Source organism: Nansenia antarctica, assembly GCF_963989245.1.
Source record: "Nansenia antarctica genome assembly, chromosome: 3".
Classification (NCBI taxonomy): domain Eukaryota; kingdom Metazoa; phylum Chordata; class Actinopteri; order Argentiniformes; family Microstomatidae; genus Nansenia; species Nansenia antarctica.
The window spans coordinates 20,774,893-20,797,783 of NC_137688.1; the positions used below are offsets into that span (position 1 = coordinate 20,774,893).

At 43.5% G+C, this 22,891-nt stretch overlaps 1 protein-coding gene across 2 annotated transcripts in view; it reads left to right on the forward strand.

Annotated features, from left to right (window-relative positions):
- gria3b (glutamate receptor, ionotropic, AMPA 3b) overlaps positions 1-22,891 on the forward strand; it is a gene marked incomplete at both ends in the record, with an annotated part of 80,222 nt that overhangs the window by 32,917 nt on the left and 24,414 nt on the right. For both annotated transcript variants that reach the window (XM_080527801.1, XM_080527802.1), the window contains 2 exons: positions 13,015-13,202; positions 21,704-21,757. In XM_080527801.1, the coding sequence (XP_080383927.1) occupies positions 13,015-13,202; positions 21,704-21,757 (242 nt within the window). The remainder of the gene's footprint in view (positions 1-13,014; positions 13,203-21,703; positions 21,758-22,891) is intronic.

The window sequence follows — 22,891 nt, forward strand, 5'->3', positions numbered from 1 at the left end:
CACAATCAAGACCCTGTTTATCCGCCTCCCCTTTAATGGAAGAGATGAATGCAGGCTGGCACAGTTGGCAGCGGTCGGGGGCACCAGGGCCAAGAGGCTTGTGAATGGGATGATTAGATGACCACACATGGTTAGCCCTCCATCCCTCCTCTCTGTTGCCAAGCCACAGACAGACAGAGAGAGAGAGAAAGAAAGATAGAGAGCAGAGCAGACAGAGGCAGCTAGCTAAATTGAACCTTTCTCTTTTCCTCAACAATCCGCCTAATTGGCTGTCCAGAGACGGTTGCCTTTGTTCCTGGAAGATTTGAGAAACAAGAAATACTTCCTGCTGTGCCCCCTTTTCTTTTTTTCGCTTGCTTTTGATTAGGAGCTGAATGCATTGTTTCCTCAAATGTGATTGCAATGTTGCCTGATAAGAGACAGCTGTAAATAGTAGTACTGAACACAGTACTACACATTATCACAAACGATACTGCCCCAAGATGTTGCATTTGTAAATGTAGTTCTAAATAAGGATAGAACCTGAAATGAAGGCCTTTCTCTCTTTTGCTCTGGGAGAGAGAGAGAGAGAGAGAGAGAGAGAGAGAGAGAGAGAGAGAGAGAGAGAGAGAGAGAGCCATGGAAGGAGTGGAAGGGAGAGAGAGAGGGTGAAGAGACAGAGAGCCATGGAGAAAGAGAGAGAGAGAGAGAGGAAGGGAGAGATAGAGGGTGTAGAGACAGAGAGAGGGTGTAGAGAGAGAGAAGGTATCATCCCCTGTGTCCTCCCCTGCAGTGTATGTGCCAGTTGAGTTAACACTTCCTTTCCCCGCTAAAGGAGCTCCATCTGAACCCCACGCTGCTTTATGGATCTCTCACACAGTCTAACAACATCTTGCTTTGGTGATTGCAGTCATTTTCATATTGGCCAAGGTTACAATCATTATTTCTACCATTGTCTACATTCGCCAAGTTTCCTTGCCAATAAAAACACAAACAAGCAAGTGAACATACAGCCAAGTACACCACAGCTCAGACACCGCTTGACCACTATGGATTGTTGTCCAGCCAGCATACTCTGCATGACACAAACAAAGAAGAGAAATGCCAGATCCCTCACCGCTGCCGCCATATCCGTATCACGGAGAGCAGCTTGTTGCCTTGGCTATGCCGTGTCATCACAGCCATAACAATGGCACATGAATTGCACCCAGCTGAGACCTTTACACACACACACGCCTCCTGTGTTTTTAGTACCCCCTTCCTTCACACGGATTTCATGAGAGGTGAATTATACATGCATCTGGAGGATAAATCAGCTGTGACACGATGACAAGAAAGGACACAACAGTGGAACCATAACACGCACAAAGAAGATCATATTATGGGGGTCCAAAGGAACAATATGTTATTGGTCTTCTCTCGCTCTCTCTCTCTCTTTCTGTCTCTCTCTCCGTCTCTCTCTTTCTGTCTCTCTCTCTCTCTTTCTCTCTCTCTCTGTCTCTCTCTCTGTCTCTCTCTCTGTCTCTCTCTGTCTGTCTCTCTCTCTCTCTCTCTCTGTCTCTCTCTTTCTGTCTGTCTCTCTCTCTCTGTCTCTCTTTCTGTCTCTCTCTCTGTCTGTCTCTCTCTCTCTCTCTCTGTCTCTTCTTTTCGATTCAACCTATTTTCCAATGTGACAGCCTAATATAGATTGTCAGAGGTAGGTGCCAGGTAGCCTCTCAAAACCCCTCAGAGCGATTCAAAGAGAAATGCATGTGTCTTTTTAACAAATGTGTGACATCCGAGTCATCTTCTGTGGTGATAAGTACACAGCAGACCTGTGCGGTCTCGTAGGGGCTGCCGTTAACTGAACCTGGACTATAGCCATCTTACTACCTACCCACTGCTAGCTCTAGCAACCATGAAATTGCAGCTAGGAGCATTCTTTTTTCCTTTTTTTCCATTATAGTGTTATACAAGACAATGTCCTGCCCTTTGCTTCGAGCAGGCTCCATAGGGGTTGATTGTTTTGATGTTACAGTCTGTTGCAGACTCTCAGCCAATTTGTTCAGGTTAAACCAATACATGGGGAAACATTTTTCTATGTTTGTTCTTTAATTAGAAAAGTAACAACTTGGTAAAATGCTCTCACTAGATCCATAGTCTATTTTGGTTCCATACTCTATACTGGTTCTATGATATGACGTACATAAAATAGTGAAAGATGTTGCCGTAAAATTACCATTCAATTATCTGATATTGTTTGCCAAATGCTTTTACCTTGCTATGATTTGTAACTTTGTTATTGCCTAATTGTCTATAGTATACTATCCTTGTAAATGTCATTGCATAGTGTCCTACAGGGATAATTAGCTTACTGTCACAGACGGATTGCAGTTGTTACATTGAATCATTATTTTAGTGTTGGTGACCATGGGAACTTGGGACATGGTATAGTTTTGGTAATTTGTAATTATATGCATATTATCCCAAAATTGAAATAGGCTTAGTAAGGGATTACAAATTTGATGTAACCGACCACAAGTGGAGGAATACATTTTCACTACAATTTCACTGTAGCTGATGCGACAGATAATTTGTGAGTGTGTGTGTGTGTGTGTGTGTGTGTGTGTGTGTGTGTGTGTGTGTGTGTGTGTGTGTGTGTGTGTGTGTGTGTGTGTGTGCGAGCGAGAGATGAACAACACTTGGCTTCACATTGTTAGTGGGTTTGATTCTGAAAGTTCAACTATTGTTCTTCCTATAACTTCTTATTATTAGCTTGCTTCAGCAATATATGCTGTATATGGTAGATATATATATATATGAATAAATAAGGAACACTAGTATTTTGTCTATAATAATATCTGTTAAACTATAAATAACCAATGATGCCATCAAATACCTATTCTGTATATATGTATGTGTGTATATATATAATAACATAACAACTGTAAACATGGAGGTGTTCTAAAACTTTTGACTAGTATAGTATAGAGTATATCCATCTATCTATCTCTCATTTATCATTTATCCATATATTCATCCAACCATCTTTAACTTGATCTGCTACCATAATAAGACTAGTCATTTATTGTTTCAACTATTCAGCTATCTAATGTCTAAACCATATTTAAACTGTAATACAAAAATAAGCCCACAAGGTTGCTTCTGGAACATAATGTTTTCTGTCTGTCTGTCTGTCTGTCCGTCCGTCCATCTCCATATGTCCATACAGTATGTCTATATCCATAATCTCACATTCAACTACCCAGCAAATATATCTATCTATCATCCAAACTGTCTTTACATTGGTCCCATTACCAAAATAGACTTGGCAAGACCTAGATTTGTTTCCACTGTACAGTAAGCATCACATCAACAGCGTGGCGATTGTAGATGTTCAGGCTACTTCTCCACTCAACTCAGCTTTAGAGGAGGACCACTGAGGCTTGTCCTGCTCCGGGCAGAGAGTTCTAAAGAGAGACATTAGCCCGATGAAGAGACACTACATGTACTGTACAGTAGATGAGGTCTGAGCTGTCCTGTTTAGTATAGCTCAGTTGAACCGCGGTGGCTGCAGCACCAAGGCTGTAGGTTCAGGTTCGATCCCCAAAGAAGCCACGCGGCACCGCACCAAGCATTGACGGCCTGTTACACGCTGCACGCCCAAGCTAAATGACTAATGAGTGTGAATGTAAATATAGACCCTTATCCACTCCCAGCTTAGTGAATACTCTGTGTTTCGATCCTCACTGTACACATTGTTAGGGCTCCTCTGAGCCATCTGTGCATGCTTAGCCCAAAGGTAAACACCCATCAGGCCTTAAATAGGTATTTGTTCTGGATTCGTCAGAGGACAATGAAGATAAAGCATCTATGGGGATCCACACTAATTAGTGGATATTTATGAGTCTTATGGGTCTTTGAAGACCCCGATGGTAACTTTTTGACTGAAATGTAATATTGACTTCTACTTTCACATTTCTTTAAATATGTGATTTTGCTGCACTGCAACATGATATCATATCAACTTTCTTCAAATATGACACTGCTGCTACTGCACTGCAATATGATATCACACAACAACAGAGGAGTATGATTTCATTCTCTGTTTCAATTGCGGTAGCTGTTCCAAAAAACGTCCTCATCTCCTGTATCCTCTGTCTTTGAAACTTTGAGTCAGAGCCATTATCTCGATGGTTTCAACCTGATTGCCTGTGGTGCCAATCCAGGACCCTGGACAGGGCTCAGCAGGGCATCACAGCCAACTCAGAGCCCCTCATTTACCGGGGGATTGTCCTCTTAGAGGGAAGAGCCACTGCATTAACACTTAATCAACCAAGAGAGGTCATTTGACTCCTGTGAGTACATTTTTTTTTATATCTTTGCACTCGATAAAATTTCAGGACCCTCCTTTCATGACTTTTCCTAGATGTGTTCTACCACCCAGTATCCTTACATTTTAAAAATCACATCAGGATAAGCTAATATAAAGCTATTTTGCTGTTTTTTTCTAGGCTGAAGCAGGCTAATTTACAAGTGGCCAACTAGTGGTCGTTGTGTGTAAATAGCAGCTTAGCATTGTGAAGAGGGGCGGCTCTTTCAGTAGGTTGTTCTAGTGTTAACTGTGTCTATACCACTCAGCTGTTACGGATAGCTTTGCATAGGTGTCACATAGGTGTCCCTCTCTGGCCGCTCACTGTGGCGCCCTCACTCCCTCACTCTCTCACTCGCGGGTTATGGACTGATTACCTGCATCTGTGTATGTTTGCACTGTGGCTCTGTGTTCCCCCTGGGAACACCACCACTAGTGTGCCCTTGAGTAAGGCACTTAGCCTTAAGTTACTCCAGGGAGACTGTCCCTGTGATATCTAATTGTAAGTCGCTTTCGATAAAAACGTCTGCGAAATGGTAACATAAAAAAAAAAAAAAAGAAGAAGTCAAGTGTTAGTCACTCTAGAAAATGTACCGTAAGCCTTTGATTCCATACGAGTTCTTTTTTGAGACTTTGTTATCTCTCTTTTGTTTTTCGAGTAGAGTCCGTTGTATATGTATTTACAAGTTCTGTTTAGGAGACTTGATTTCTCCCCTTTGTTTTAATGTAAAATACCTTTGGTAAGGATCCCTTTGTTTGGCACCGCAATCTGCTCGTCTACCTCCTCCATTACGCACCACACCTGGATCCGCTACTGGGTCCATACCACCAGAAACTCTGACACACACTTTTTTTGTTTGTAGAGAATGGTTAACACTACAGCCGCCTTGGGGGTCAAATAAACCCCCATTTTAGAATGTAAATCTGCTATTTACACACAGAGATCACTAGAGGGCGCTTCTTTTTTTAGCCTGCCTCCTATACAGAAAAACTGCAATATACTATCTTATCCTGAAGTGATTTTGAAAATGTAAGGATACTGGGTGGTAGAACGCACATATCTAGGAAAAGGAAGGTCCTGAAATTTGATCGAGTGCAAAGATATTTAAAAAAAAATACTCACACCCCTCACGGCTCTTCTAGTGTTAACAGATACATTATACTTATGTAGTTGTTAAGTATACTTGTGTACATACTGTATCCTGATAATGTGTATTCCACTCATGACTTTTATAACCTATACCTACGTATATACTTCATCACATTTGTTAAAGTTGTGCCCAAATGTACGCAAATGAAAAGTGTATTTGATCTGATATGGATATTTCACCTGGGCCAGGTTTGAGATGAGAAATGTAAAGAGAGAGGAGGGACAAGAGAAGTGGGAGGCCCTCTGACACTCCACACTGACCCCTAATGAGAGTCAGAGAACCACCGGAGCTGGGGAGCCAGATTAGATACAACTCAATTCGATTACAGCTGAGCCGCCACGGGTGACGCTACAAACGTCATCCTGTTAAGATCCGGTTCACAAGAAAGGTTACAGCTCCATTTCAGCAGCAGCTCTGGTTCTAAATGGGGCGAGGCCAGGTATCATCGGTTGTGTTGTGACTGAATAGGCCTACTGCAGTCTAGTCTCCAGCCATCGCTACCAGCTAATGCGTTTTTGAGAACTTCAAGAAGGGAGAAAGAAATCTGCCGTGGTGGGTCTTCTAAAGACAGAGGGGCCTATTATACACTTCATAAGTCTTAAGCAATAAGACGAGGCGGTAGATCTAAACTTAAGACGTGGAGGCGTGGTCAAGGCCACTTTGCTATTATGCGTGCGGTAGTGGGCACCTAAGACCCGGCGCTAAGCCCAGAAATTAGTCATGGGTGTGTTTTGGGCGTCTTCTCAATCAACCCAATCAGCGTGCCAGGTGCCATTCCCTTTAAGAACCGGCTGCGTTAAGTCATAAGCGCTATGCTATTATGCAGTTCATAGGCGCTAGACTTCATACACGTTTTGAAACACGAGCGCGCCTCCGCGGTTTGCGCATGCGCGCTGACCCACTTCTTAAGAAGTCGGTCGGCGCACATGCGCAAACCGCGGAGGCGCGCTCGTGTTTCAAAACGTGCATGAAGTCTAAACTTAAGAACTTTTCAAACCACTTCTTAGCGCTAGGCGCAAAGTCAGATCGCATAATAGCAGGGGCGCCTAGTGCACTTCATTAACATATGAACACTCCCACAATGAGTAATATATGCACGGGAGTCTTACGTCTTATGTGTGGGCGCCTATCGACACCTGCATAATAGCAGTAGCGCGTATGAAGCGCATAATAAGGGTGGCGGTAGGTCTTAACCTGGCGGTGCGTCTTAATTAAGACTTAAGACGGCAAGTTAAGAAGTGCATAATAGGGCCCAGAGTCTTCTACCGACAAATCACACGTCTGTGTAGGGGGGTGCAGCAGAAGCCTCCAACTATGCATGCAATGTTTACCAATGGAGCACAGCATCCGGGAACTTCATTGTGCTCTTTTTCACATACTTTGAGTTTGGACTTGTACTTCGCCCTTCTGAAAAAACGTCCATGCTCCGAGTTGTGTGCTCAGAGCATATTGAGATGTCGTGATGGTTTTAGTTTGATGATTTTTCTTTTTACAATTGATTGATTTATAAGGATGCTTCCTCTGGAAAGATCAGAATACCATTTACAGTCAGTTATGCACAGTATATGAACATTATGAGTGTGTGTGTGTGTGTGTGTGTGTGTGTGTGTGTGTGTGTGTGTGTGTGTGAGCTGACACTGCGACGCCAGTGAGCTTTACGACATATTAAAACCCAGACCGCCTCTACAGGATGATGAGCAATGAGGAGTAGGATCAGAGGAAGCCGCTGCATGCCACCGTGTCGTACAGACTGGATTTATAGATGCTGATAAGGAAATCTTGTCGTTGTCTTCCAGAATTGATGTAGTTGACTGTATTACATGTTTAGATGTGACACAGCTGTGAGGCTCTCTCTCTCACTGTGGTGAAGAGGTGAATACAATTTATGGTGTTTCTCTGTGTGGGATATAAACCTCAGTGGCAGAGGAGCTTATGAGGGCTCTCCGACTTGGCGTAGGGGATTGGATCCCCTGATCAGCTAATGCTGAAAATGGCCACTGGCCCAAGAGGGGAGAGAGTGTCAGTCATAAATCTTGGCTGGCAAGGACAAGGTCTTATTGGTAATGATTTAGTATGGATGGCCATGCAGATTTGAATATAAAGCATTGAATCATCCATTTAACTTCCAATGTCAATTAGCCCAAACTGCAAAAACCACCATATCCATAAATCATTAAATAGGCCTACTCTTACTGTTATCCCTATTGCAATTTGTTGGATGAAAAAGTAGTTGTCAGCTTTTCGCTTCAATCGAATCGGTTTGACCCCTCACTAAGGGGGGTACAAATTATTCACATATTCACACACATAATATCCAATGAAGACCCCTATATAATCACATCTGGTGCAGGCTGGTGAAGACCCCTATATAATCACATCTGGTGCAGGCTGCAGAGTGCCAATTGTTCAATGCCTGATATGGTGAGGATTCTTTTGGTTGCAATAATTTGATACAGTATTTTAAATTGATGTATTTTATACAATTTTTGTTTATGTTTTTGTTTATGTATTGATTCATAAACCTGATGGTATCGGATAGGAACGTCAAATATATGTTCCCAGTAATCTTGTATCCTATATAGAGCAGTAGTCAATGTTTTTTTTTTTACCTTAAATGAAACTGGTATACTGGTCTGTTTATACAAATCTTTTCAGCCATTTGTGATTTATATACAGTATATGGGGCAAGTCTTTACCTTGTCCTTTTCCCATTTTTCTCTTCCAATCTTGTGGCAAGGCTGCAGCCAGTTGATTGTAATTTTGGATTGAGCATACAGTCCCATATTCTTTTAAAAGGTGTTTATGTGACATAAGTCACATCATCCTCGATAGTCATCCTTCATAATATCATTGATGAAAATTATTCGTTCATTATTCAGTTTTTCACCTTAAATATAGTATATTTACGTTTAACCAGATTATTTGCTGTAATATTGTATCTGACTGATCTGTAATAATCATGGGAAGGAAAATAAGTTATGAAGAATTTAAAAAGAAAAGAAAGAAAAGAAAACCAATCCGTTACTAAGAATATTATGTAGGACCAACATGAAATGAACGGCTCATGACGAAATTAAATAATCTTTCAGTTGCTTTCTGAAAACTGAAAGTTTTACTCCATCTTCTGTCATTTGACCTTCACACATATGATATATGACATGATACTGCTGATAATTCTTTACATTATCTTTAGGTAAGAAGTCATTGTAATCATCATTGCGGGAAATTGAAGAGACTGAACATAATATACTTCAAATATTACACTTCTTTCAGAATATCATTTGGTGATACATAGCTTGTAATTTTGGGGTTTTAATGATGAGTATTCAACTGAATGACCTCTGAAAGCACATTTGAAAGTGCCCAATGCAATAAGAGGATCAGTTAGGTCAGCTTTGCATCCATAATTGTGGTTGTTTGTTGTTTGTTGCCTGAGGCTGTAGTCATGCCTTGTGGATGGCAGACTCTCACAAAGCCTTCCCCTTGTGCTGTGGATTCATTCATGCGTGGACTTCTGTCTGTATGCGTGTACTGCTGTTCGTGTGCATGTGCTGCTGTTCGACACCTCATACTGCGAGCTATGTGCTCTGCTGGATGCTCAGGTTTTCAAACGGCTAGTCAGGTACGTGGAGGTACGTGGTGTCGTCTTTGCGGAGAACAGCAGCTCTCTGCTGGACCCCCCCTTCCTCCAATTTAATTTAATTTTAATTTTGCCATTTAGCAGACGCTTTTATCCAAAGCGACTTACAATTACGAATTACAGGGACATTCCCCCTGGAGTAACTGAGGGCTAAGTGCCTTACCCAAGGGCACACTAGTAGTGGTGTGGCTTCAGGCGGGATTTGAACTCACAACCTTCCGATCACAAGTCCAACTCACTATCCACTAGACCACCACTACCTCCTCCACGGTTGAACCCTCCGCTGACCCCCCCTTCCTCCATGGTTGAACCCTCCACTGACCCCCCCTTCCTCCAGGGTTGAACCCTCCACTGAGCCCCCCTTCCTCCAGGGTTGAACCCTCCACTGACCCCCCTTCCTCCAGGGTTGAACCCTCCATTGAGCCCGGCTCATGCCAAGCTCACAAGCTAGTTAAATGAGGAGGACGCCAACAGGCCAGAGATCTGTATCTGTATCTGGCTGCGCCTCGATATCTCCGATGGAGAACATGGCGCTGTCCATGACTCCTTCCCTTCTTCCTAGCCCGCTACGGTGGCATGGAAGCTGAAGGGTGAAGTGATTTCCAAGGCGGACATGTCCTTCCTGGATGCAGTCCATAGAGCCTCCTCCAAGATCAAACTTGTGCTCCTGGGGCCCTGCCTCCGCTCCAGGGGACAAGGCTAGCTCCACATGCAAGACTTCCAACTCTGGGTGTCTTCACTCCTTTTGGATCCATCACATTCGTTGGATGCCTGTCTCCACAGGGTGTTTGGTAGCACTGACGTGTTGGAGAGACTCTTTCCCCCAGCTCCATGGCCCCCCTACCGGGGGAGTCCCTGAGAGAAGGGTTGTGGTGACAGATGTGTCACTTCAGGGAAAAACGTTTCGTCCGGTTTGTTACACATAGGCCCACGTTAACGTGCTCGAGCTCTGCACAGTGTTTCTACCCCTCAAGCACGACTTTGAGACTTCCTGACTTCCCTTTTCTTCACCTTTACTTCTGACATCTACATGGAAACTTTGGTGCTGACTTTCAGAAGAAAACAAAAGTAATAGAATTCAGAAAATAATATTTACCACAGCCTGATTCTATCTCTTCTCTTTCCATATAAATGTAAAACTAGGAAGACATGGAATCTTCTCCAAATCTTAAATGAATTCAATTGTTCACCTACAGATCAGGGGCTGCCTGAGGTAGAGTTAGATACTGTAGGGTGGTGCACAAAGCAGTGCTTTCAAAATAAAGCCCTATGAGAATGTGTGTTCAGAATGAAAAACCTCTGTTGGGCTTCTTTCACATCAGAGGTAGCTAAATATGTCTGCTTTCCTGACTACTCAGACTCAGGCAATTGGAAGAAAAGACATGCTGTCATCAACTTTTCATGTTCCTAGCAGGGCTCTTTCTCACTCCAAAACATTGGATGATGATTTAGTTTCCACTTCTGAAGTACCCAACTCTTTAGTGCCTTCCAGTGTGAAATAGTTTTATCACAACGTGTTATATCATAACATCAAGTATGATTGCTGTCTAGCACATACAAAACACTTAAACGTCCTATAATGAAAAACTCACTTTTTCAGTGCTTGTTCTGTATGGTCAGTTTTCGTTCCGTAGGAAACCATGTGGTTCAACAAGCCATTCAGATTGGCTGCTCTTGACTACGCAGGTGGGGGCAGCTGTCGGGCGCTGTGTTGAACATTTCCCTCGCTGTGCATTCATACTTTCAAAGGGAAACTTGTTTAAATGGTTTTGGATTCCGTGTCTTGTGTTTTTTATTCCCCCGGGAACTAAGTGTTGTTTTGCCACGCTGCCACACAGCGAATCTGCAGAAAACCACTGATGGTTTCCCGACCTGTGTTTATTCGTATGTCCCTTTCGCACACAAGGTCCAATCATTACCATTCAAAAGGTTTTGGATTCCTTGTTTTGTGGGGAACACTCGGATATTTGATTTACCTGGAACCGTGTGTTTTTAATGCCGAGCTGCCACACAGTGAACCGCTGATGATTTCCCGACCCGTGAAACAGCCTGTCCAGAAAAGAAACAGAGACGTGAAACAGAGACGTTTAGAGACATGCTGGAATTAAAATCTGAGTGGTATTTTCAGCAAAACACTCCAATGACATGTTTTGGAGACCACAGAGACCTACATACATTTCTGGAAAATGAGCATAATAGGTTTCCTTTAATGACTAAATCACAATAAAATTTAACTCAGAGAATATCCAACCTTACAATACAGAACATAACAGAATGTTCAAAACAGTGAAACTTTATTGATACCCTTGGGAAAACTGTCCGACCCCAGTGTAACCTCTATAATAGAGTGCATACACACAAACACCAAAATGTGATATGCTGGTAATACCCATCCTCAACATGACACTTAAACTGTAGTCTATGGTCACCGGTTACAGTCAGTGAAGTATAGACTTCTCTAAGGCCAAGGTGTCCATAGTTACCTGATAAACCCCAGAGTCTGACAGGTTGATGTCTGGTGGTGGCTCCGCGCTGCTCCTCTGGACACGGGGACATGCCGTGCGTTTGTCTACCGCCATCCGGCGTGCCTCTCAGCGAAAGGTCACCCGGTGGAGAGGGGAGCGCCGCAGTGGCAGAGGCATGCTGGGAGTGTAGACACACTATGGGTCTCCAGCCACAGAGCCCTTATCACTCCTGCTGCGCTAGCAGAAAGCCACTCGACCATTCAGAGCCGTAATGGAGGAAATGCAAAGATAGCGAGAGCGAGAGCTGCGGAGAGTGGTGTGTTGTTGTTGTTGTTGTGGTCTCTGTGTTTGGCTTTGTCAGACAGTCAGTGCCGGGCCCACAGAGATAAGGCCGTAGAGAGGAGAAGTAGGGACGTGACTTACCGAGAACAATGTACAACATGCCTTTCTGTGCCCATTGTTATTCAAACAGTGTCGCTCTATTAGCATAATCCCCAGTGACTAATGAATATTAATCATTGTATGAAATCAGCGTTTCTTTTACTGTCTGTCTGCTTGGGATTGTTACTGTTGGATTTCTGCTGCTGCTGCACATTTTTTTACTGTATGTCAGTCCTTGACAATTTTTACAGCTCAATGGATAGATAATGGAAAAATAGCTTACTGCACCGTCCATTGAAAACAATGACATTGTCTCTGGCTTAATGAAATACCAGTGCTAGGCTTAATTTTCATTAACACTGCTCACGTTCACTCTCTGTCCATACATGGGAAATGAGAGTTGAAGCCTTCTTATTTCAGCTTATACAAAACGTGGAATCTATTCTTTTAGAATAATATGACTGCATTATTCATTCTCTGTAGTATGTAATATGGCCATAGTATAACTGCAAAAACTACGTTGAATGAAAATATTTCACATGTGAATTAATCATTGAAATGACTCTTTCTCCACTGTACTCCTAACATAATGATCTGTCACCACTGTAGACCGAAGCCCGGGCCTGCATGAATCTTTCATTGTCTTTATCTTTAATTGAGTTGGCACAAAATCTCCAAGGACGAATTGGATCGGAGATGTTTCTCGTCGTTACACTATCAAGGTTAACATGTGGCATAAATGTCGTGATTTAACGATGCCGGGCATGATTACATCAACTACTGCACTTTTAATAATATGGAGATTATTTCTTCTCTACGCAGCGCCTTTGCTGCATTGTGATATTGTCTCTTCAATCTGCAAGGACATTCACAGGGAGGGGAAAAAAGTCTGGTGAAAAGTATTCTCAGAGAGATTAGGGATACGTTTTAATAATGTCTATCCTTTTTTAAAATTTAAATTGCCAAACTTTACTTATAACAAGGTGGCTTCAGCACCAGTGGAATGACCAGTGACCTTTGTTTCTCTCTTCGTCTGCCTGTCTGTAGGTTTCTCTATACTGCAGGCCATCATGGAGGCGGCGGTGGCTAACAACTGGCAGGTGACGGCGCGCTCGGTGGGGAGCATAACAGACCCCGCCGAGTTCAAGCGTATCATTGAGGAGATGGACAGGAGGCAGGAGAAGCGCTTTGTGATCGACTGTGAGGTGAACAGGATCAACACCATCTTAGAACAGGTACGAACTCAATCTTTACTGCTCTGCTTAAGCTAGCTGGCTCGCTGTAGCCTACGTACTCACTCCTCTCAGGCTAAAATGGCAAGCCACTCTTTCATTTAACACTCCCACCTTCACTCTCACTCCCTGGCTGGCTACCAGAATGTGTAATAGAGAAATACAGATAGTCTTGCAGGAAAAAGGTGTTTGGTGTTTGAGCTTTAACCCGGGTAGGAGGTAACTGAGCATGAGTTAAAGCTGATAATGCCTGAGGATCTAGGTACCTCAGGGGCGAACACAGAGGTTTGTGTGATTGGTAGGATTATCTCGAAGAGTTAAAGCTACTGTACCTGTTGGCTAACGCAGAATGCTGTCAAAGCTTGAGGGTGTTGTGGAAGTGTAGGGCCTGTAGGGTGCCCAGGGCGAGGGTCCATGCTGTCTCGGGGGCTGAGGGGGGCAGTGAGTCGTGGGTGGGTATGGCTGCAGCAGGCTGCAGAGCCCACCGAGGGCCTGTCCTCTTAATCCTCTTCGACTGACCCCTCAGCACTCAGCCTCTCCGCTCACGTACGACTACTGCCAGAGGAGGAAATAGTCCACTAGTCCTCATGAGGAAAACACAATTACCATGAATAGATGAGTGGCTATCTCACCACGCTACGTCTCCTCTCCTCCGCCAAATACCACTGCACACCCCTCAGCCTGCTTGCTTACAAGGCAATCAGCCTACGAATTGGATTCTGCTCGTTAGTATTCATTTAAAATATATTGGTTTCTTCCTGCCTCACAATACAGCATACCCTCAATGAGTGTTAGTTTCAGTTGTTTCTTTATGAGTCTAATTTGATCCTGAGTGCAGAATGTGCGTTTAGTATTAATTCTCTGTGTCTAATTTAATTCTAGTGCAGCAAATTTCCGTACTCAATAATTCTTGGTTAAATTATATTCAAATCTATTTTCTTATATTTATACGGTTAATTATAAGTATAGGCTTTTAAAAGGAGGGTTAGGATTAGATGACAAATCACATGTTTGACATGTTAATGAGTCTATCTCTAATGGGGTGTACTCTGATTTATTATCAATAATAGTGACGCTCAATATTAATCTGCATGTGTTCCAATCTGTTTGATGTGAACTCACACAGTGTTTCTGCGCCCACTTTAATATACATTTTAGTACCCCCTTAAATCTTTTTCCTTGAAAAATGTACTGTAGCATTTAGAAACAATAGGCACTTTCAGGGTTTTCTTTTAAGAAAAACCCTGAAAGTGAAAGTTAAGAAAACCCTGAAAGTGCCTATTCTCTCTAAATGCTACAGTACAATTTTCAAGGAAAAAGATTATGTATATCACCATAGCATGAGTTGTCTAAACTGAGGCTAATTGAACTCCTTTCTGCCAATCCTGATGAGTCACAGACATTCAGAAAAGCTGCTGGACATCAGCCCTGCATGAGGCCGCCAGTTAGGATGCACCATTATGCAGGGTGGACAGGACCGTGCCAGTTAGGATGCACCATTATGCTGCTGGACAGGGGTGGACAGGGCTGTGCCAGTTAGGATGCACCATTATGCAGCTGGACAGGGGTGGACAGGGCCGTGCCAGTTAGGATGCACCATTATGCAGCTGGACAGGGGTGGACAGGGCCGTGCCAGTTAGGATGCACCATTATGCAGCTGGACGGGGGTGGACAGGGCCCTGCCAAGGACGTTGGAACGGACCAGATGAAAACATTTCAGAGTTAATTCATTTTAGTTTCCCTCAGTAAACATTCTTTTGTACGGTAATATCCAAATGAATTGACATGCATTCATAATACTTGTTTTGTATCCCACCCAAAGGCTAGCTGTTCCAGTAATAATGAATCAGAATCAGAATCAGAATCGGAATTGCTTTTATTCCATACACAAGAGTACACTTCTTTGGTTTAGGTTCTTCAACATTGGCATTGCAGCAAGATACAACATCACAATAATAGAGTCAAGTAGAATAAGTAAAGTAAGTAATAATATTAATAATAATATTACTATATTAGTAATAATAAAGTAATAAAAAAGTAATAATGTGATAGTGATGGTAGTTGTACTACAGCGGAAAGAATACTGCCACTAGTGGCAGGTTGGCGCAGTGTCTCATTCTGTAGTTGCTATACAAACATGGAGTCACCCAAGGTCACTGGTCTTGGAGTGAAGACCATGAGGCGGGACAAATCCAGTCTAATGATTGTTGAGGGAAATGGGAATCAGCTCGGTAGCTTAGCTTTATCACTTCTGAGTAATCCCTCTGCAGTTAGAATGGTAATACAAGGCAGTGCCATCTATCGTGTGTAGAAGTGCTGTGGATAGGCAAGGTCTTGATAGAGTATGAATTGATATCGGCTTTGTTTTTTGGATCATTCATGCACGGAATGGAATGGGCAATGGCATGTGACAGCCAGGATAATGCAGTGAACACTTGTGTATAGCATAGGTGTCATCAAGTATTACCTGCATAACATTCTTTTTAAAAACATGTTTTTAGGGCATTTCTGCTTCATTTGGATAGAGACAGTAGCGAGGAAGGATGGGTGAGAGAGAGGAGGGATGACATGCAGGATAGGTCAATGGTTGGAATCCACCCTGGGATGAACCAGGGACCCTGCGATGACGTGGCATGCACCTTAGTGAGCTACGCCACCCAGGCGCCCCCTGCATAACATTCTGAGACAGGACAGTAACAAGACATGACAGACAAGGCGTTTTGGCTGTGTGCATCATTTCCAGTATGAGCGGGTATCTCAACGGTCTGGTTTTCCACCTCCGCCTTTATCAGCCTGTATGCTTTCGGTAACAATCACAAAAGGATTCATCACTGAGGGCATTTCCGTCAATACGCTGCAGTGCAGATAAATTAATCCTATCCTTTACAACGTAATGGAGGAGCCTCCGAGACAAGCGCTCTTGTCTGACGACCCCCCCCCCCCCCTCCCCCAATGAATGTGTCTACTACAACAATCCACAGAGGAGATGTCATAATATCATTTTCGCTGATGATGGATGCTTCTGAAAATATATTGATGTAATCATTTCATATCACCTGTCATCGTGCTTTGTTGCTGTCCTTAGTGAGGTCATTATTTGGTGCGTGCACGGCAGTAGCGTGTGTGCGTGAGTGTGTGTGTGTGAGTGAGTGTGTGTGTGTGTGTGTGTGTGTGTGTGTGTGTGCGTGAGTGTGTGCCTGTACGTGTTTCTGTATCTTTTTATATCTTTGTGTCTGTGTATGTGTCTGTATAGGTCTTGTAATGTCTGTGGATCTGTTTGTGAATCTTAGCGAGTATCACCTGTCTGTATGGACTTCATTGTGCTCAAGCCTGACTCCCCCCCCCCCGCCCCTAGGCTTTCTCTGCTAGAGTCCGCTTAGAGGCAACAACCTGCTCATCTCCAGTGTTCAGAGACGGGAGGCATGAATGAATGGCGTCTGGGACAGGCCCAGGGCACACAAGCTGTTCAAAGGCGGGCAAGCAGCGAGGGACTCTGCCAGCCACACAGTCACGCTTTCTCACAGAAAAAAAGAGGAGGAAAGAATACAAACCGAGAGGCTGCCTCTGGGGAATTGTTAGAACAACATTCTGTTGCCTGTAGAGGCTGGGAGGGCGGCCATATTGGCTCCCTGTAGAGAGTTTGGAGATCTTCTTTATCCCTCTCTCTCCCTGAGCTCTGGAGTGTGGAATTCCTGTAGGATTCACCATTCACCAGGCAGAGATTCAGAACGTATTGTCGTTTTTTTTGGTTTGTTACAGGGTTGTTGTTGTTTTTTTGTCAGAGGCTGAGCATGAAAACACAAACAGTATCTCCAGTATGCCAAATGGGTAGGGGGCGGCTTTAGTAGAGAGAGAGAGAGAGATAGAGAGAGAGTTGGAAGCTGAGAAAAAGACCGACAAATATAATAGTGCAATAAATAGTAGTGGAGAGAGGAGGGAGTTAGGTAGAGATAAAGACATTGGGAGAAATATTCAGCATTCCCAGTACCGTATTTAGGTTCCTACAACTGCAACCACAGGCGGAGATGGAGCCGAGCTCAAGACTCACTCAAAGTACTGTATGTACAGTTAATGAAACAGAGGGCAAACACTTTAACAAACGCCAGCCTATCCCAGAGAGAGACAGAGAGAGAGAGAGAGACAGAGAGACAGAGAGACAGAGAGGCAGAGAGAGAGAGACAGAGAGAGGCAGAGAGAGAGAGACAGATACACAGAGAGAGAGAGAGAGAGAGAGAGAGAGAGAGAGAGAGAGAGAGACAGAGAAAGATTCTGAAGGTACCACACTAATGAAAAGTTATTTAGTCCGTTACATTAAAGCTCATTCAAAGCCTCTTGATTACTTTGATTTCATCTTCTCTTAAACCTGCCTGGGTTCCCTTGCCTCATCGTCTCCTGTCTCTCTGCCTGAGAGCTGTTTGAAGTAAACCCCCCTCCCATGATATTGTTCTGTAAGAGCCCTGGCACCAACCTTGTATTTTTAGGGCCATTTACTATCTTGGAATACAAAATTAAATGGGATTAAGGTGTTATCGGCAGAATATTATCCCTAAACATCTGCACCTACTCATGGGCTTGGAAAGGCTGGCTAAGATTAGAATATGCTGGACTACATGTCTTCAAATAGGTCCAAATAAAAACTGCAGCAGTTATTATGTTTCATAATTGAAATTAAAAGTGGAGCCCGCTACATTGCATGAATCCGTTTTGAATTTGACTTTGCCTCTAGAAATGTTTAAGAAGGAGTGATTATTTTCTTTACTGTTTTGAGTTTTACAGCATATCAAGTATATTCCCATGCAGCTTTAAAAGTAATTTTAGCTCTTACACATTACAGGGAATTACACAGAAGCTGTAGGGCAGTTCGATATCAGGATTGCATGTCTTTCTCTTGAGGAATAAAGTGACAACTTGCTCTTATACGTACAGAGGGAGGATAGATATAACCGCCACCGAAATATGAGTTGGGTGTTTCTACAATGTTTCATTTTTGGAGGAAAGCCAACCATTCTGCTCTCCACATTGGCATACATTTCGTCTGCCAAGAAGAAAGCCTAAGCTACGGATGCTGGTGCCAGTTAATTAGAGTGTATTCCTCTAGGAATACTTAGACAGAAAGCCCTGCGGCGGAATGGCGACTAAAGAGGCAGAGATGTAGATAGTCCTTCTGCACAAAGACGTCGGACTCATTTGAGCCCTTCTGTCCTGATCTTCTCTTGAGTGGAACATGGTGATCTCTTTCTACTCCTGTTGAACAGCAGCCACCAGCTCGAATCTGACAGGCCTAACGCAGCAAATGTGGCTGTTCGTACACTCATCGAGTGGGGGGAGTGTTTTTCTGAACCCTCGTTTATCTACTAAATCTGTTTAGGGCTGTTGTTGGACTGCATGTTTTGAAGTTGCAGAGGAGATCAGGGTTAGTTTAAGCTTTAGGCTAACTGCCATGGTTTACTGTAACAACGAGCAGTAAAAGTCGGAACAAGAGTCCATTGTCTCTCTGCATGGATAATGATATGAATAACAAACTCTCACAAACATATTATCTTCTGTCTGCCGCTCAATGCTGTGGTGAACCTCACAGGAGAAAGGTCAGGCCTGAAGGAAAAGTTGCCCAGCGTTTATTGACCATTAGGACTAAATGTGGTGCAGTAGGTTTTACATCGGCCACCCTGTCAGGCAGGCTCTGCGAGCACAGGCTGGTTAAGGGTGAAGGCAAGGTCATGTCTCCCCCAATCACGATGGAGAGAAAACCATCAGGCAAGCCATAGAAACCCTATTTCTACAGGGGAACAAAGGTGGTGGAGCTAGCCACACGACCAATGTGCAAGAGGGTAAATGAAAAAAGGGGAAGTAAGATTTATAGAGGTTGAGGAGATCTTGTATTTTCTTTATTTTGCTTCTGGAGGGTGCTTTGTAGAGTGTGGGAGAGAGAGAGAGAGAGAGAGAGAGGGGGGGGGGGGTGTGGGGAGGGAGGGAGGGAGGGAGGGAGGGAGAGAGCAAAGGGAGTAGAGACACAAATTCAAGGCTCTCTGAGTAATAGTTAAAAGTTAATACAAAATCATCTGGGACTTTGTATTTGGTATGAATATTGCGGATCCTTTTCCAAGGCAAAGCTGATTAGCCAGATCACATTACCATTGTCAAGGGTCTGTAACAGTATTCTGGTGGGCAATTCATTCATCGTACACTTACAGCTCTGAAGCTCAGCTCTCAATTCACACACACACACACACACACACACACACACACACACACACACACACACACACATGGTTGTGTAGCTGAATTGAATTTGAGGATGCCAATTGTCCAAACTTGGTTGCAAATATGAGAAGACATCGCTATGGCAATACGCACTACACTTGTATAACAGTTCCATCTTTGTGTCTACACTCTGCCGTCCACATCATGACGGAGAGAGACGCTGTAGCGAGCGCGCTGGCCTGTGTCTGTGTGTCATTAGGCGTTCGCTGTGCCTCAGCCCAAGGTTGCTGTGTCTTAGTTCTGCCAGCCAGGTTACAGGCGGGGAGTAGGAGAGGCTCTGTCCAGCGCTGGGTCAGGTGCGAGGACAACTGCAGCCATCGCCGAGGGGAACAGGGAGCGGAGGTGTGTGTGTGCTGTGTCCATGTTTCTTGTGCCGCAGCCAAATGTCAAGGACAATTTCATGGAGAATGAGGACTGCATTCACCGTAACCTGTTTGTGACGACTTTGGCGGAAAAGCCTCGGATGTGTCTTCTGAAGCAGGCTTTGGGTTGAAGATGACTTTAAAAGGGGTTATTGCAACACTGCACATTTTGAAAGTAACCATACATTGTGTACAGTACAGTATGTCCTTCTCTGCTGTTTTTCCTCTCCATGCCAAATCCTCCAGATGGTACTGTATATCTCAACATATATCTTCGAAATAATTAGAGCCAACATTGAGAAACAGCAACTCTCTTTCGTTGACACTCTCCTTTTTTGTACCTCCTCTGTCCTCAAGCGAGAAGTTGTGTCTGATAAGCCTGCTGTGTGTGTGAGTTCATGATATTAATGATGCTGGAGCTGTCAGAATCCACTGACCCGGTGGACCAGCCTGATGGTAAAGGGTGAGTGAAAGGGTGCAGAGTATTGGTGCTCCATCATGCAACACCCTTTGTGAAAAGCCTGACAGTCACTTTTGGATGTCAACAAAAAATGGCTTTATCGGATTTGTGTGAGTATGTCGTGTAAGCATGAGCAGCTATGTGTAGTGGCAGGGACTAAGAGGCAGTAGCTCAGTATCATCAGAAGGGATGAAGATAAAACCAATAGTTCAGCTTCAGCAATGCCTAGATGAAGCCAATGGGCCCGGAAAAATTTAAAAAATCAATCCCTGTCACTTGATACCTGACAGATCTATCCAATGATGCGAACGTCTAATTTGGAATCAGTTGCGATAAATAACAGTATCGAAGCCCCTGGAGCTAACAGCATAAATAAACACTTGATACATTGAGTGTTTGTCATGTTGATGGGGTTGGAGCCAGAACACGTTCAAACATGCTGGTATGGCTGCGAAACTTGCGTCGTTGTGTTTGCAGAACGCAGATGAAAACTGGGACATGGTTGTCGATCTCAATGTGGCAAACACCCAGAACTCTGTCTGCAACAGTCTGGTGACCTGTAAATAACAGACCTCATCAGAATCAGAATATTTCTAGCGCCAAGTATATTCACATATACAGGAAATTGACTTGGTGTGTTTGGTGTATAAGACATAAAGATACAAACAACAATATAATAAAAAGAACAACAACAATGTAATAAACAACACTATATAAGCAAAATAGATTAAAAGACAATGGCAGAAAGGGGCAGTAGGACAATAATTATGTAGGCTGTAAATGAGACTGTAGCAGAACACGCAAAACACAGAAATACTGTATGACCAGTCTAATAGAGATCATAACCCACAGAAAGTGGTCATTTAGTGAGTGTTCACAGTTGGAGATCTCCATTAAGGTCCAGAATAAAGAAAACAGAGAAAATAATCAAAGACAGAATCTGGTTGAACCATTGTGATGGAGTGATGATTTGAAATACTTTCTTCTATTTTGAGGCGCAGTGTGTGGGCTGAAACATGCTGTTAGGCTTGAAAGATGTGATAATTCCCATGTATTAAATGAGAGGCAGAACTACCTTTGAATTGTACATTATTCCACAAATACTCCGGTTTTCTCCGGTTTTCACCCATTTCCAAATGTCTATGATGTGCTGTAGCGAACTTCAAAGTTAAGAGGCTGCCAGGGTGTTTCAGGTTGTACAGAATGGGCCTCTCATTATCAGCGCCTCAACTAATTACATTCTTCACTAATAACCGTTAACTCCCCATTGTTTTGCCATAAAGAAAATGCATGTTGTTTTGACTTCAATAAAGCTCTCTATGCTAACCGCTAACACGTGATTCTTGTGCCCGTGGACATGAACTGTGCCTCTTAGCCCTCATTCTATGGATGGCTTACTGTATTGATCTTCTCTCCTACAGGTTGTGACCCTGGGGAAGAACAGCCGTGGCTACCACTACATCCTGGCCAATCTGGTGAGTAACAACTAAGCCATTCCTCCGGGAGAGGAGGGAGCACACTTGCATCTTTACCGCACACAATATGACTAAGCCATGCACCTCTGGATCCCTGACACAAATACAGGATGTCTGTGCTCACAATTCCAGCAATAAGGGGATTATTTGTAATGGAAAAATAGGAATGGGAAATGGGGACGTGGTTGTGTTGTTTTACATGTAAATGCCGGGCTTTGTTCTATTCAGCATAGAGATTACTTTGTTTACTCTTGTCCAATTGTCAAACATGCATTTGAATCTGATTACATTCTTTTCTAGGTCTCGATTAGATTAGTTTCCATTATTTCATTTTGGGAAGCTTTTTGAACTTGAACACGAGTGTGTGATAATATGTGTGTCTGCAGAGAGGGGGTGTCAGGCTGGCGTGTGCATTAGCATGAGTGTTCTGAGGTGAAGGTCCGCCCTTCTGTCACCTGCTGTTCCCCCTCCACTGTTTCCCTGGCTTACTGCAGCAGTCACAGACTGATGCCCTTCTACTCTATTACACCAAGCTGCGTTTGAAAAACTAGCAATTCTACCTCGAAAGGAAAGCGCACTATGACATGCCCCTGGGCGACGGCGTGTAATTTGATGACAGTTGGAACTGCAGAGTTGTCCAAATACATTACGATGTGTTTGTTGTTCTGGGCGCCAAGCAATCAGTTGGAAAGAAGGGACGACAGCTGCAAAAAAACTAAAAACTAAAAAACAACGTAAATTGTTATTGTTCTCGTTATTGTATTAATTCCACTGCCTAGTATGTGGAGGTACATGTTCCACTGCATAATGACAGACACACAGACCATCACCTTAAAGGGACAACCACCCTTGTTCTATGATGTGACTTATATTGAGTTGAGTGCCTGTATGCATGGAGTATATCCCCGAGAGAATAATAATATGTATAATATGAGATCTCCTCGCTGAAGGATTTGAGAATGTTTACGATATCCTCCATGCAACTTTCAGGGAATCTGTTTATAGACTCTACCTTCTCTGAACAGGGACATGCATACTGTATGAGTCCTGAATTCTTTCTCTTTACTCCCCCACATCTCCCATCTCTCTCTCTCTGTCTCTCTCTCTCTCTCTCCCTCGCTCTCTCTCTCTCTC